Source organism: Sinocyclocheilus grahami, unplaced genomic scaffold (genome assembly GCF_001515645.1).
Source record: "Sinocyclocheilus grahami isolate Dianchi unplaced genomic scaffold, SAMN03320097.WGS_v1.1 scaffold69.1, whole genome shotgun sequence".
In the NCBI taxonomy this organism is placed as follows: domain Eukaryota; kingdom Metazoa; phylum Chordata; class Actinopteri; order Cypriniformes; family Cyprinidae; genus Sinocyclocheilus; species Sinocyclocheilus grahami.
In genome coordinates this window covers 166,787-183,711 of record NW_015505248.1, presented here as the reverse complement: position 1 = coordinate 183,711, position 16,925 = coordinate 166,787, and the positions used below count along the sequence as shown (strand labels likewise).

General features: G+C 38.3%; 1 protein-coding gene and 1 long non-coding RNA gene across 14 annotated transcripts in view; one reads left to right on the top strand and one right to left on the bottom strand.

Annotated features, from left to right (window-relative positions):
- LOC107585307 (paired box protein Pax-2a-like) overlaps nucleotides 1-5,747 on the top strand; it is a 29,106-nt gene extending 23,359 nt beyond the window's left edge. For 7 of the 12 annotated variants that reach the window (XM_016272275.1, XM_016272270.1, XM_016272265.1 and 4 more), the window contains 3 exons: nucleotides 868-969; nucleotides 3,335-3,421; nucleotides 3,771-5,747. In XM_016272275.1, coding sequence (XP_016127761.1) covers nucleotides 868-969; nucleotides 3,335-3,421; nucleotides 3,771-3,892 — 311 coding nt within the window. In that variant the 3' untranslated portion in view covers nucleotides 3,893-5,747. Of the gene's footprint in view, nucleotides 1-867; nucleotides 970-3,334; nucleotides 3,422-3,751 lie in introns of all 12 variants that reach the window. The other 5 variants (XM_016272277.1, XM_016272274.1, XM_016272268.1 and 2 more) reach the window with 1 other exon arrangement.
- Nucleotides 1-16,925, bottom strand: part of LOC107585309 (uncharacterized) — a 77,023-nt gene that overhangs the window by 1,328 nt on the left and 58,770 nt on the right. Inside the window, exons 2-3 of one of the 2 annotated variants that reach the window (XR_001609231.1) lie at nucleotides 4,334-4,394; nucleotides 1,035-1,107 (exon numbers count right to left, since the gene is read on the bottom strand). This is a non-coding gene — a long non-coding RNA (uncharacterized lncRNA). Of the gene's footprint in view, nucleotides 1-1,034; nucleotides 1,108-4,333; nucleotides 4,395-16,925 lie in introns of those variants that run through there. The other variant, XR_001609232.1, reaches the window with a different exon arrangement.

The window sequence follows — 16,925 nt, the reverse complement described above, 5'->3', positions numbered from 1 at the left end:
CCCTCCCCCCCCCATCCCTCACTGGTGCCCTTTCAAACAATGATGTGGGACCTCGCGAGGGCCCATTCGGGACTGACGAAGGCCTACGTGCTGTAAAGTTTGCGCCAGCACATCCAGCAGGATTGCTAGCTGTCACCTCCAATTATAGAACTTAATATGGAGGCAGTGTGCGCTCTGCACTTCCGTGATGTTCTGGGCTTTTTTAGCAGCAGTGATGCCACCAACTGGCCGAGGGCATTCTGTGCTTCTCTCTGTCGAGCAGTTAAAAATCTTTCAGTCAAAACAGGCCAGCAGCGCCACTCTGTGTAATAGAGGAAGTTAAAAGGCCGAGTGACCTAAAAGAGAAAAAAAGCAGAGTTGTTTTTAGCTTCTGCAGGGTCATCAGTTTTTCAAGTTGTGAATTTAAGGAGAGGTGATCATTACCTACTGTATGTTTGGCGTGTGGGTTTTCTAGTTATTTGTCTACAATAAAAAAGCTGAAAAGGGTTACAGGGTTGTATTTTTAAGGAAAACAAATATGTTTGAGTATTGTTATCATTAATGTGCATGGTGTAACACTAGTTTAATGCATGGGTTGCTTTTCCACTTTATTCTATGCATCATCATTTTTAATGTATCAAAATATGTGTTTTTACTGTATCTTTTTTTTTACAGAATATCTAAAAGAAATGATAGAAATACTGAATATATATATAAAATAAAAATCTTAAATTCTGGATTATTTTCCTCTTCAGTTTTACTACTACTACTATTATTATAATTATTATTATAAAGATTTTAGGATAACCATATAACCAGCACCCATTTAATTTTTTTATTTATTTATTTTTGTGGAGCTGCCCTCACAACCTTTGACTTTCTTTACAGGTCGAGACATGGCGAGCACAACCCTACCAGGATACCCACCTCACGTTCCCCCCACTGGGCAGGGCAGCTACCCCACCTCTACACTTGCTGGAATGGTCCCTGGTAAGTGTAATTACTATTTTTATGAGGACGTTAATTTTAAGAGAGCTCGTAATATTTTCAGCGAACAGTCCTCGGCAATTGATCATCTTCAGGAAACCTGAGGTCATGCAAAGCCAACTTGAATTTGCACTGCTGCACCTGGAAAATAAAATAGTCATTTGATAACAATTTTGCATTAATATTCGATTAGCATTGGCCCAAAGCTTCCTTTCCTGTTTGAATATATTAGTGCAGAATGCCAGGTAACATTTTAAGAATGAGAGTTGAGAAAGAGAAGTGACACAAGCATACTGCCCATGACATTTCTGGTGATGCTAATGTTTATTAAACAGGATAATATTAATGAGGAGCATAATATTAATGAGAAAAAGATTAATGAGGAGCCGTAATTGCAGGATGGCTGCAAAGACAACAGCGGGCAGCATGAATCTCGATTTCGACTAGTCAATAACCTGAGAAGTAGCCTCAGTTTATCGGCTGCTGAGGAGAAAATTAGCACCTCTCAATAAGTGATCAGGGACATAAGTGCGGGATATAGGACAATTCCTCTCAGTTCCACTCGGGTTCCAGCATTCATTACGCCCCTCCCTCGCTCTCCCCGACCGTTCGACGCTCTCACAAGCCATCGATAAACACAGCTTTCTCCACCCTGCCTCCAGTGCTGCAGAGCGTATCTCTTTTCCCCTCTACTTAACCTGCAGTTCAGGTTCACAGCAAACAGTTAAGGGTCACAAAACAGTGGGCAGGAAGGCCTGTAAATATTTAAATCACTATCTCTCAGAGGGACCTGACTTGAGTTTCACTGCCAGGACAGGATGCAATCTGGCAGCAAGACCGGCGACCTCTCCCCAAACAGCACAAACACACACATACGTATGCAAACAGACAGTCTGAGAGGTGCTGCAGAGAAGTTGGAAAAGTGTAAATGCAATTGTATGTGGAGCCAGGGGATAACATCAGTGCTCACAAAGTCCAAGCACAAACATGCAGTGTGTGAAAATTGGAAAACAAATATTTTACATCAAACACAGAGAGGGATTCTTCTCTCGGTCACCGTTGAGTGCCTTAGATAGATTCAAGTCTGTCTTGGGCTTCCACGGCCCACAAACATGAATAGTTCGCAGGGGCAAATTTAATTCAGTGACAGGATTCATTTGCTGGGCAAACATATCTTTACAGGTACATCAAATATGTTTTCATCAAAGATTCATTTTCATTGGTCACACAGGCTGAGAAATCCTCTTAAATCCTAGAGCCATGGGTTTTGTGTGCACTTCCATTCATCTGGCCCTCGAACGACTAAGATTTAGTGACAGACCCCAAACACTGTTAAAGCAAAAGCCATTCCTCACCAGCTTCATATATAACCCAGCCTTTATTGTCTCATAAAAGAAAGAAACGTGGGCGACCAACAGCATTGCTCACTGACATGGACAGGGCCGCTTCCTGAAAGTAGAATTCGGCCGTATAAAAAGGGCCGAGTGTGTGCGAGAACGAATCCATTGGGGAGGTTTTTTGAAGCCGGGCTTTGGTGCGGCCAAAGAATAGAGAATCGTAAGAGTGCAACAGCAGAATCAAAGAAAGGAAACTTCAAAACCCAGCTCAGGATTAATGTAACAAATTCAGCCAAAATGGCCGAGCACCAGGGCGTAGGAAAGAGGACAGGGAGTGCCATCTGCTAGCTAGAGCTGTGAAACTATGCCAGTTCCTTTAGTTCTGATGTGCTGAACTAATGCGATGCAATATTTCAAGCATAGCATTAGATTAATTCAGTACAAGTTAAGCTCAATTGACAGCATTTGTCATTACCTTGCCATAAAAATGAATTTCTACTTGTCCCTCCTTTGAATTTGAATCACACAAATTCAAAAAACATCAAAAAATAATGTTCTGAAGTTGTAAAAAAAAAAAAAAACATTATTGGAGTAGATTTTACAAGAAAAAATAATTTTTCACTTCAGAATTATACATTTAATTAGTTTTTTTTTGTGAAAAAGGGGGGAGTGAATTATTTGTGAAATTTACTAGCAATTTTATTAGAAATCCTACACCACTTTTTTTTCAGTGTGTTAAAGAGACAAAAAAAAAGATGATTTGAACAGCTTTACAGCTCAAATACTGCACAGGTTAACAGATTAATTCATTGCAGGGCTTTTATGAAATTGCAAAATTCTTTAAAATCCTTCAAAATTGGCTTGAACCTTGATTGTTGCTTTTTTGTTTTATTTAAAATATTTTTTTTGTGGTGATCAACTTTATTCCACAAATGCTGACAGTTGAGCTTAATTGATCCTGAACGCATGAATATGCCTTTAAGATACACAATTTGCTTTATTGCTAACTTGTCATTTGTGTTTGATTTCAGGAAGCGACTTTTCAGGAAATCCCTACTCTCACCCGCAGTACACAACTTACAATGAAGCTTGGCGGTTCAGCAACCCCGCGTTATTAAGTGAGTATTAACCCTTTTTGCTTATCCCTTATGGGATTAGTCGCTTTAAAGTGGGATTAATATAATCACATTTTACAATGACATTATTTGCATACAGCTTTACTAAACTAGCTACAGTTTTATTTCTCTTTTTGATTAGCGAGGTCATAACACACTGCATCTCTAAATTAAGACGCGCATAAGCCCTTCGCAAGTGCTTTTGTGCGTGCCGAGGTTCCCAACCTAATAGAATAGTCTGACTGTATTTTACATAAGCAAAATTATTAAGAGTGGGCGTAAGTGTTGCTCTTGCTGTGGTTTCAAACACTGCGCTCTTCTGTTAACTTCCAGGTTCCCCTTATTATTATAGTGCCGCATCCCGGGGCTCCGCCCCTCCCACTGCTGCCACTGCCTATGACCGCCACTAGTTACCATGGCAACCCAATCAAACTGCTGGACCATGGCCACGGCCTCCATATCGTACCAGTCTGAATGCCGTTAAGGTCAGAGGGATTGAAGATGGCTACGCGATCTTCAGTTTCACAGGGCCGAGATCGGATTAGGAGGGTCAAGCAACAGCGGGTCCTCCCCCCCCAGACATCGACTATACCCCCCTCACGCAACATCAACACTAAGGCTCTCATTCTCTAAATTACTGAACAATGACTGAACTATTTCCTGAAAAGACTTTGAAAGATTCTACAAAAATATATATATTATACAAAATATAAAACAAGACGAACCGTGTGAAGAAGTACGAAGTAACAATTGATGTGTTGTTGTTTTTTTATTTTTGTTCTCTCTTTAAATCAATCAATACATTCCTTTACATACTGTATTTAGTATAACTAACAGATCAAACACACATACAAGGTTGCCTGAGGCCTTTAACATAATTTGCCCTCGTCCTACACCATTTCACTAGTGTCTTACCTCTCACAGACAGAACAGCGACGTGTCAGCTGAGCAGAAAACTGCAGTATTGCTCCAGTTTCTGTCAAAAAGACAAGTGTAACAGTCTTAGAAGCCATCTCTGACTCGTGGTATGAAATTACCAACATGATTTAACATTTTCTGTGATACACAATCAAAATGGGGGAAAATAAAATAGAAAAAAGAAGAAAAAACAGGTCAGACACTGAAGAAGTTGTTAACTGTTGCTGTATATGACCTGAAAAGAAAACCGTATATTAAATTATTGTTTTGGTTTAGCTGATGGTTTGTGTGCGTGTGTGCATTTGTGTGTCATACCTTTTCGGGATATTCCATTTTATCATGTGTAAACTCCAATATCATGATCGGTGCCGCTCTTTTCTCGTTTGCACTATTTTGCATTACTGGATTTATAAGTACAATGAATTGCAATTATCTTCTAAAGTTTGTCAGATTACATGTTCTATTTAAGTAAATAGGTCGACTCGAATTGACAAAGTAACCACAACATTGGACAAGAATACACTTGCTATATGCTAGAAACTAGTATATGCCTTTTTTGTCCTTTAGTGTGGATTCCTTAAAAGACTTCCTCAAAAGAACCATGTTTGTATCGTGTAACTGAGACAGAACGACTCTGACTGGCTCAGTACCAAAGTAATCATTAGCAGTCAATTGTACAACAAATGCCTTACAGCTTTTTTAATTTACTTTTTTTTTATGGTTTGGCTATGGTCCTGAGAGGTAGACATGCATGTAACCCTTTTGTGTGGATGAACAAACGTTTCTCCAAATATTATGTGGGACACTGAGGATAGAAATGGAAATGGTTCATACATACACTCCTGGAAATGTAAAGTGAATGTACTTTATACCACGTTTGCCAAAGACTTAGTTTGATATTTAATATTTTATTTGCTGTATCTGTCAATAAAACAGTATTATGTTTTAATAGTAGTCAATACTGATTGTATGTGGTAATGTTGAACAAAAAGGAAAAGATCCATCTTAGCCCCACAGCAATGTACACAAAAAGGTGAATTCTGTTACTCAAAGGTATGTCATTGGCAACAAACTGCTGCTTTGTAGAATGATTTGTGTATAATGTGAAAAGAATTCTTCTATGTATATAAGATCACCTACATTTCACCATTGCAGTATCGTACTAATTTACTGATTCCATTTGTAGATATTGAAAGAAAAAAAAAAGATTGACTACATTTGTGTCTTCAGTGTGTTGTGCTTTGCAGAGACGCACAACAAAATGTTTGAAACCAGTCCTGCGTCGGTGGCTTGGTTTCAGATGCTATCACCACATGTGCGGCTGTTTGTATGTTTTGTTTTGGTTCACTTTTACTTAACTTGTTCATACTGTTTAAGTCTCTATGCAAATCAAGTAAAATGGTATTCTGTATTCTCCTTTACTACTGTGTTCAATTCTACCCTTCATTTTAAATGATCCCTAAATCATGTATAGAGGAAAAGCCTGTAGAAATGAACAAATACATTTCACATGCCTGGGTTTTGTGGATTGTTTTTGTACTTTGAACCTCCCTGTACAATTCAATACAAGACTTCAGAATTCTGAAGCTTTTTTTTGTTGCCATTATTAAGTTAAAGTTATTTTACTGCAGAACCAGATTATTCAAAAATCATAGCATGCAAAGGGGAAAAAAGTCAACAAATATAACTATACATAAATGTACACACAGGACAAGTTCTAATTCACACAATACAAAATAATAATAATAATAATAATAATAATCAAATAAAAAATTATTTGGCTCTTTTCCCGCTTTAGAATGAAGAGATTGTTACCCACTCACTGCAACCCCCATTTGTTTGTGGCTTTTGAAAATGTGGTCTTGACAGAATTAATTTTAAAACGAGCTGACAGCAGCAGAGCAGAAACAGAGACAATTCTCCTCTCTGATACTGTATGTATCACACACATAATTTGTTACGGGCAAAACAGAATTATACAAATATGTAACAAAAATCAATATGGCCTCAGCCATTACCTTTATTCCACCTGTCTGTCCAGTTCTTTTTTTATGAGAAATACATTTTTTGTACGTCAGCCTGTGACTGTAGTAGTGATTATTAACCCTTTCATGAAAGAGTCATTCAGAGTTCAAGGATACGCTGAGCTGTAAGACATTCGGTTTGTATTAACACTAGTTATGAACGCATCACATTTGTTAATGTAGAGCAAATAAAATAAGTGTTTCAATGAAGTCTAGACGACAGGGAATTAAAAATATTGAAACATAATAACACTGTACAATAACTAATAACAAAGTACAATATCAATTGTAATATAAAATACATTATACATTATTCACATATATTTTTATTCATATTATATACACAATATTATTTTATAGAAATTCTATTGTTTATAGAAAATCAAAATTCTATTACAACTGGTATTATATATAATAAAACATTTATAAAATAAACGCAATATACACAAATATATGTATATATTGTTTTTATATTCTATTAATATTTAATATAAATAAATTGTAAATCCATATTTTTCTCATATGTTTGACAATTTGTAAACTAAATCATTTGATAAACTCATATTTTTAAACATACATCATTGATTTTAAACAATTCATGTATACACAATTTATTTTATAGTAAAAAATATACAATAAAATTATTAGTGTAAAAACAACATACATATGCATTTATATACATATAACACATATATACACACTGATTTTAATCCCAATGCAAAAAAGACACAAGAGGATGTTTAATGCAGAAAGAAACAGTGGGAAGCAAACCTAAAAGTTCAATCGAGGAAGAACGAGAGGAAAGAGAGTCTTGGCGAGAGTGAAATCGTAAGCAAGGAATGGGAAAAGCGGATGAACGGAAGCAGAGAGAAGGAGTCACAGTGAGGGTGTAAAACAGAGTGTGGACTATTTAATGATGCATTGGGTTCCCTCCGCAGCTGACTGCTGCCTGCAGCAGCTCTCCTCCTGCCCGAGCAGACAATCCTACCCTGCTGTAATTCAATTTTTCTGCCTATTGTTTATTTCATAGCTCCCCTGTGAAGCATCAAAAGCTGCTGTTCTGTCAGCCTCTTACTGTCGTATATGTTTGTCATTCAGCCCTTGTTAAAATAACGAAAAAAGGCCTGCCTCTGTTCTTCCCCCAGCTGAGAATTCCCAGTGGTAAAATTATTCCATTTAGATGGAAACTTTTTTGTCACTCCCCTGTCTAAATTGGCATATCTGCTTCTTTTGCTGGAACCAATAAACTGTGAACCCGGATGCATCTGTCAATCAGGCTCATCTTTACTTTAGCATGCCAGATGACAACAGGGGAGATGGGAAAAAAGCAGCAGAATGGAATCAGCTGATTGGCTCTCATCAGCAAGCCATTACAAAAAGCACCTGTCATCCTCTCGGCTCCTCAAACACTGTGAGGGGCCCAAGCTCAGTGCTGCTGGAGATAACTATACAAACAATTGCATGACGGTTTAGTCTCATTCTTAACTGAAATTTTGTAAAGTGAACTTTAAATTCCAGTTCATAGTTTTTCAATGTTTATATGTTTACACTTTATATAAAGGCATTATAATAATACTGTGCATAGAATGCACTTTTTTGGGAACTTGTGAAATTAATAAATACAATTATCATTAAATAAAAAGTTAAAGCCTTTAACAAATTCTCAAAGTATTATACACTTTAATTAGTAAAATGCAACACTCAGTCCTAAATAATGAGAAAAGAAAGCATAAAAGCACATCCGGCCGGGCGCAAACCAGCTTCGATGAAGTAGCGCCTGCAGGGATGCAGGGAGTATGGCAAAGAGACGCAGCGTCTCGTTCCCTCGGGGAACCATGGTTACATACGTACTCTCGCGGGGGGGGGATCTAGCGGGTGAGGACCGAGAGCCGGGGGATCTAGAGCCACGGATCTAGCGGGTGAGGACCGAGAAAAGGACGAGCCCGTCTCGGATCCCTCCGCTAAATCCACCCACTTTCTCATTGTTTTATATATATGAGTGCTTGTGCGGACAGACAACAGTAAATAGACAGACACATACACAGAGCGCTACTGAAGAGCAGAAGCTGGTTTGCGCCCGGCCGGATGTGCTTTTATGCTTTCTGGTGCTTACGTCACCCTGCTCGAGACGTCTCCCTGCTCCATTGGACGGATTTGACACGTGCTTCAGAACGCGGTCACGCAAGGGCGTTCCCAAAGCGACTCGATGCAGCTCGAGTTCCTGAAGGGGAACTTACTCCATGTATGCTACAAAACGCACATGTAAGCGCTATTATCTGACAATCCACAATAGCACTATGACTGTATTACTCTGGTTTTACAAGAATAACCTGATCACTGACATTGAAACATACACGTTACCAGGCCAGCGTGACATCACCTGCATCTCATCAAGCATTAGTCACATTGGTAATCGCACGGAAAATGTGTCCATTTAGTTCTATGTAAATTTCCTACAAACAATAAAGATTTGTAGACACATTATTCATAAGAAATGGAAAAATGTCTAGTGTTTTCTGAGGCTTGAATGGGGAGAAAACGGCATCATCTGTCATGGGGTGTCACACTGGAGAGAGAAGGAGCACCAGAGGAGCTGCACTGGACAGCACTCACTGTTAAGTCCTGTCAGCCGTCTATGTGCTCATCATCATCACTGCTGTCATATTTGATGCTGGGGAGGGGAAAGGCCAACCTGGGGCTGTCAATCAAATCCACCTCATTAGGGACACCGCTAATTATGAAATTTTCTATGATGTCTGGGAATGGAGTCTTTCTTAGGTACTGCATGTCATCAAGACAGTGTAGTTTGTGAGATGACAAGACCTGATTTTCCACGCTGCTTAAGAACAGGGTGTGCAAATTAAAACATCTATGAGAACAACACAGGCCCACAAAGAATCTGTACAAGCAAAAACTCTAGGAGGAAAAAAAAACCTTCAGCTTCCAGTAATTGCTCCAGATTTCAATTTCACCTTCTGGAAAAAATGTGGATAAACCAGTTTGCTAATCTTTGGCCATTAAAAATAAAAAATAAAAAACTTGCATACAAATTACACTATTGGGACTTACATTTGCTCTGCATGTTTATAAGTTTTATTTTTAACTTGCCCTGTTCCTATCTGAAACATCTGTGAGTGTAATCATCTGAACAGCTGTGAATCTTGTCAAGAGATCCTTGTACCATATCTGTATAATTGGAAAAAAAAAATTTAAAATGCGTTAAATGTTTAACTCCATTCCACAATTTTTTATTTACCCCTAAAGTCAGTAAAAAAAAGTCTGAATAAAGTCAGGTCAAATTTATATGTATAGCGGTTTTCAAAAAACACACTGTTTCAAAGCAGCTTTGCAGAAAATCATGATGCTAGTGTTTATGATATCTTAATATCTTCATGTCTTATAATCGCATTTAGCAGATTAGAGCTGGGCAATAATAGCTTATAGTTTGCACCTTACAACAATACAAGCAATTAAGTAATTGAGATATACGAGATATATTGCCCCAAACAAGTATACTGCATGTATGTGGATAAAGTTGGACATACATATATATATACACTTTATATAAAGAGCTAGTCAATAATAGTTACATTTTGTGACAAAATAAATTTGTTGAGATTTGCTATATAGTACATATTGCTTTACGTGATTGTACTGATTGTACTGTATATATCCAACTTTATAAATAGAGCTGTACGATAATACAGTTTACGAGATTTGCTATATAGCATATATTGCTTTAAATTAGTATATTCTATGTATTCTATCTAAAATATACATACTAAATATAAACTTTCTAAACCATGTGATAACCGTGTGTTTCAATTTGTATTTAACATAATTTCTTTATTGAAAGTGGCAGTGATGGGAATGAAAAAGCACTTTTCCTAGCATCATGGCAGTGGCTGTGACGCTCAGGCGCTGTCTTGATGGCTGCGCTGTGATTATGAGGTCATTTTTACTCAAGCTGTGTGAGCCCATCTAAGAGACGCTTACATAAGTTGGTGAGCGTCCTAATGGGCAAGCACTGATTGATTTTGCTTTGTAAAAAGCGCTGTGTGGGTGGCGCTGAGAGCTACCAGGTTCGGCCTTTGCACCAAACAACAAGGTGGTTTTATTAGTTGTATTATTAGCACAGGAATCTTACAGAAGCTCGTCTGATCTGAGACCCTCTGCATCCAAATCTGGCCACTTCCATCTGCAGCCAAATCTCATTTTCTTTCAGTGGCTAAATGATCGCTTCTAATGGCCATTGTGTGAGACATTATGTAATTAAGTGCTAATGCAATCTGCTTCTCTGTGAGATTATGTCACCTAGCCCGTAAGGAAATGAGAAATCAGACCGCCTAGAGTGGAGAGATTTCCTCTGACCTGACCATCCAATCAAGTGAAGATCTTCTGAAAGCCTTACCTAAGGGGGTTTGTGTGTTTGCAACCCCAGGGCACCCTTAACGTCCGAGAGAGAGGCTAAAACAACACAAAATCCCCCCTTTACAGTCCTCAAGACTCCACGCATCGGCTCATCTCGCCCGTTAAGTGTCTGAGTAGAGAAAGAGAGCGAGAAAGAGATGGAGAAAGACAGAAAAAGGAGAGAAAGTGAAGAAGCACCAACCCCCAACGTCCCTCCTAACCCCAACCTCCCCTTGGCTCAGTGTTCCTCTCTACACCCCCACCCCCTCCCCAACACCCAGTCACTGTCAGGCCAAACACATGATGAATTGCCCTGTCAACAGAATTCATTCAGGGACCAATTAATTCAGCAGAAATGAACTAGAGCCATCAGTCGCTGAAAAACTCAGTGCAAAGAGAGCAAAGTAGCTTACTTTGGAAAAGAGAGAGAGAGCCGGAGGAGGAAGCCACGGAGAGAAGGGAGAAAAAGAGTGAGCGAGAGGGAGAAAGAAAGAAAGAGAGAGTGCGTGGTGGAAGTTAGTCTGACAGAAATTGGTCATTTAATGCTTTAGCGCACTGGAGACAGCCCCTGTCATAGAGAAAGGCATGGCAGGGCTCCCCTGGTGCTTTATTTATTAATTATCCAAAGCAGCGAGGGGCATTTAACTGTCTCACTCCAGGCCTGTCAACCCCATTTCTTGTCATTTCCTCTCCATAAACAGATCCTTTAACACTGCACTCAGGTTAATAGAATAGAATCCCCCCCATCCTTCTGAATAGTATAAATACTATTTTATTGGAAAATAGCCTCTGATTCATTACATATGTACACGGCCACTGCCATATGTACTGAAAAAGTCTTTATGGAGGAGAGGAGGAACCTTTTACTCTAAATGCTGATTGTTTCGATTTCATGATTAATCACAGGTCTGGGAAAACAGTAGGAAATATACACATAGTGGTAGGCTTACTTCCATACTATATAGTATGTGAAAAGCAGTATGTCAAGGGAGTAGTATGTCTGAATACGCAGGTTTCATGAAATATTAGGTGAAAAATACCCAAATGATTTATTGTACTCCTTCCGCTGAGAAACTTCATTATTCCATGAGGAGATGTCAGCTTTAAAAAGTTGAAAAATGAGTTGGGTTGATAAGTACTGCTCTAAAATGTTGCCAACTGTGCCATTTAAAAATGTTTTGAAAGAATATTTCTGACTGTTGAAAAAAAAAAGTTTCCCTTATAGCTGATTCAACTATAAGGAAATTAAATACTGAAATGTTTTTTAAGAATACAATTTTGTGAAATTTTAAGGAATATATTACAACAAAAATCTGTGAATATGCTAATAAAAGTTGTCATATGAAGATCACAGTAATAGTTAAAGGCTCATTTAAAATTGGACTGAACCAAAAAATTATTCACGGTTCATTCATGGAATAAGTTGTTCATGCTCTGAATGATTCACTTTTTGGATGAGCCTGATTCAAACCAAAACTCAAGAGTTCGGTTAAAGAATCATAAGAGTCAATTGTAGGTGAATCAGATATCATGCCCCACGCTGTTGTTTGTTGCATGCATAAAACAACAAAAAGGCATACAGATGAAAAACAAATATAGACACACAGAAAGCTTTACTGACTGTCATCATCGGTGACTAGATTTTAATTTACTGTAACTTTTTTTTTTTTTGGTCAAATTGGCAATAATTTTAACCACAATCTGGAGCCCTGGAATTTATTTATACTACACACCTGCATACCTAAAAAACTGAATTCATGAATGGTAGAAGAGTCATTACAGTATATACAGTAAACTTACAATTGGTAGAAAATTCCAAATATTGCATTTAATTATTCATATATGATGTGACTGAAGAAACACCTACTTTTTGACTTTCAAATTACTTTCAGTAATTATGTATTAAGCATTAAAATTAAATGCATAATACATGATAAACAAAAATTTAAATTTCTCCACTCACATTTTCTTTTTCATTGTGCACATTTCCAAAAATCGATTAGAATTAATTAGTACCTATGGTCTCCTGCCTATCAGAAAACATCATTACAGCACCAGATTAGCTCAGGATGGGCTCTGAAGCAGTCCAAACTAATTAAGGTTGTTGTGTGATTTTTTGGCCTGGTGATCAAGAGACTGTTGCCTCATCCCATTGGTAATTATGATGTCCATATGGTCAATGCAAAGCTATCTAAGCATTGGAAATACTATCAGTGTGACGTGGTTGCCGTCAAGCCAAAAGTTTGTTCTTCCCCATTGTGGAAGGTCTGATCAGAGGCTGAATTATTGATGGGGCCCTTTCTCTACCCGAGGCGCTGGGACTCAGGCATCTGTAGAACACCCTATCTCAACCAGCAGGAAGTGAAATTTGAGGCTTTTTCCACCACCAGAATGAAAGCCCAGGTACCTTGGATGGTCTTCCATAGCCGTCTCTTAGATGAAAATATTGAGGACTGATCTGCCAAACAGTGGAGTCTATTTATTGCAGGTGTCCAATATGGAAGCACCACATGAGATCGTCTTGTGGTTTATCTTCGCCATATGCAGAAGACATTACTACAGTCGACAACAGAGATTTTCAGGAAAACAACAGAACGGGATCAAGCCGTTTAAGAGTTTAATGCAGTAACTTGAGAAATTGTTTTCCCAACGGAGTTCTCCAACTGATCTTGAGATCTGTCTGAACTCTAACTCCACTAGAACTTAACCAAAAACCCTTTATCGCAGATCAAATGATGAGTGATCACACAGGTCAGCACATTAGGCCCAGTTGAATTCTGGCTCCTCTACAGTCCAGTCTGCTGAAAAAAAAAACGCTATTTATCACACCTTCAGTAAACCTGATAGACAACATCGGCAATGCAGGCTGAGTGAATCTGACAAATGAAATAAAGAAACTAACCGAGAAGAAAGAAGGTGCTTAGGTAAACTGTCTTTGCTGAAGTGTGCTCCTGACTGCGGCTCACTTGCCGTGTTTAAAGTTGACTTGTTTTCTTAGGTAAGGTAAAGAGCTGGCGGATGAGTGTGTCAGTAACTAAATGCGAAGCACTAAGGCCTTGAGCACGGGGATTGCTGATGGAGGGTGCATATCAGATTGACTCTAAGTGACTGGCAAATGGACAAATGAATAAACTGGCACGGGAAATTTGGAGGGGACCAAAAATAGGCTTAGAAGTACAAAACAATACAGTATTATCTAGGGCTGGACCAGAATATTCGATTATTCGAATATTCATTCGGTGGGTTGGCATTCGATTTTCAATTTTGAGATTTGAATATTCTTTCTTTCTTTCTTTTTTCTCTCGAACTCCTGGCATCCCCCGCGAAACGGTTCTCATTCACGCTTGAATATGAATCGCCCATGAGTGAACGTCATGATCATCATGATTCAGTTCATCTGGAAGAGAAGACAAAAATGCCGAAGACCTCAGCTGTGTGGGAGCAATTTAAATTGAGTGAGGACAAGACAAAGGCAGTGTGATTTGAAACTGGCCTACCACAACAGCACATCAAGTTTGAAAAATCACCTGAGTTCTGTAAGTAGTACGCCTATAGTATATTGTTGGTGTAAAATACTTTTGAAAATACTTGAATACGGCAGTCATAAAAAAATGTACAGTAGCCCAGCCTAATAATAATTTGTCTATGCTACCGTGTTCTTTATTTATTGTAGTTCGTTGAACTTCGTTCATTTATTTTTCATTCTTCTTTTATTTAAATAGCCTACCCTTTACGGTGTCAGTAATTACTGTGTTGCAAATTTCTGATTTGGGAGTGATTTTTTGTTAGAAAAATGTTAGGCTACCTTATTAAAAGTATTGCTCTTAACCAGAGGTGTAAAGTATTGGAGTAAATGTAATTAGTTACTGTACTTGAGTATCTTTTCGGGTACTTTGTCGTTGTACTGAGTATCAAAGATATTAGCAACTTTTACTCTTTACTTCACTACATTTGAAATGAGTGTTGCAGTTACACATTACATTTTGCATGGACCTAGCTTTTCTGCGGCAGTTTATTTCTGCTACAAAAGACGTGATACTGCCTATTACAGGTCACTGAAAGTACTGCGTTTTGCCCTTACTCACCCAAACTTGTCAACAAGGCTACTTTATGTGAATGCGAGTTCCTCAGCAAGTATTTGTGAATCAGAGGTGTTTTATATACGAGATGAGGACATGACTGCAGCCGGCAATGAGGCCCAAACCAGCACATCCACTGCAAGAAGGCTTCGGCTTTTTCATTTTACTTAACATTATTTTATTTATCCATTATACTGAAGAGACCTTTTTGAAAGATATTGTTTTTTGTTTGTTTTGTTATGTAATTTTGAGTTTTATTTTGGTTTTAGAAAATAAACGTAATTGCTCTCCTCACAAATCAACTCTTTCTTGTTTTGGTTTCATGCTCTCTGTGCCTTGCCCTGGACTTTTATGTCACTTCCTGTCTCCTGTGGTGTTTGTAGTCAGTTTGTTCATTGGTTTCCCTTGATTAGTCTCCCCAGATGTGTCTTATCTTGTTAGGCTTGTTAGCCCCCAGTGTGTATATATAGCCCTAGTTTTTCTTTAGTTCCTTGTGAGTTGTTGAATGTAATGGTTGTCTGTTTGCCAGTCATGCTGTTCTTTGTTCCCTTTTGTTTTTGCCTTATTGCTTGTTCTAGTTTTTCCATGAAATACCTGCACATAGATCCTTGCCTCTGCCTGTTTTCCGCAGCTTCTCCACAACGTTACAGTTTTTCACTGGCATGTCTCTTTGACTAGTGCATCTTTGAGCCTATATTTAGTATAAGTAAAATACTTAAGTACTGTTAAAATCAGATACTCTAAGACTTTTACTCGAGTTGTTTTGGAATTCGTGACTTGTAACGTGTAGTGGAGTAATTTTCACTGTATAATATCTGTACTTTTACTCAAGTATGGTTTTTAGATACTCTTTACACCTCTGCTCTTAACGGACCTGTGTTGTGTATCACTAGTGCAGTGTCCGTTTTCGGAGCATATAAGCCCTGCCCGCGTGAGGCGCGCCACTTCCGGCTCGCGCTGTTCTGTAGTTTATTAAAAGTTTATTCATTCTGAACGTGTCGCGTGTCCATATTGCACCAAAATGTGACACTGCACTCCCTTGGGTCCGCAGCAACACACCCGCCACGCGCGAAGTCGACTGAATGAACGGTTCTCGACATAATAAAAATGCAAACAGACAGACAGACAGACACACAGAGATTCCTGCCTTTATTAGAGAGAAGAGTATGTTCAGCCCCCTCCCTCCGAAGCTTCGAATATTCGGTGTTGATTACTACCGAAGCTTCGAAGCTCAAAAAATGGTATTCGGATCAGCCCTAGTATTATCGGTATGGATTTGAGCTAAATGGCAATTCAATCTGGATGCCATGCCATTCATTGCTATAATATTTTTGTTTTTAACAAGAAAACAGCATGCACTGCTTAGCATTAATTATTAACACTTTGATGCATGTTTCCCATACCCATATTCTTCTATTCTAATTTATATTGCAGTGGACAGAAAACTCTCAAAATATATTATTGACTGAAAAATAAGTAATAAATACATACATATGCAAAAATACTTTTCTCAAAATTATAAATTTTGTCCACTGCAAAATAAAATAGAATTGTGGATCATAGTACATAAATGCATTTAAAATAAACATTATTTAAATAATATTTTGAGCAATGTAATATGGTATTGTTAATAGTTTCAAAGTACAAAGAAACATTAAGACATTTTATTCCCATGTGCTTTAATAATTCATGCAATAGAGGCTTACTGTCGAAAAGTCACTAGACTTCCTTCTATTTTAAGTGGTGTTACAAGGGCTACATTTCTTTAAATTCACCAAACAAAGCTGAGCAGCTCATTTCTTAGCCTAATGTAAATGAGAAAAAAAACTGAACCAAGAGGAAGATAAGGAGATGTGCAGCCGAATATAATTAATTAAATGAGACTAATTAGGAACATGAGAGCAGGTGCCAGGCTATGGGCTGACAGCACAGACAGCAAGACAACATGAGAGACAGAGAGAGAGAGGACGAGAGAGAAAGAGGGGGGGAAATACTCCGGTTAAGGGGTGTAACATGACAGGAAGAGGGACAAAACAACTTTCTGCATTTTGTCATGTGAAACCCCACAGGAACAGG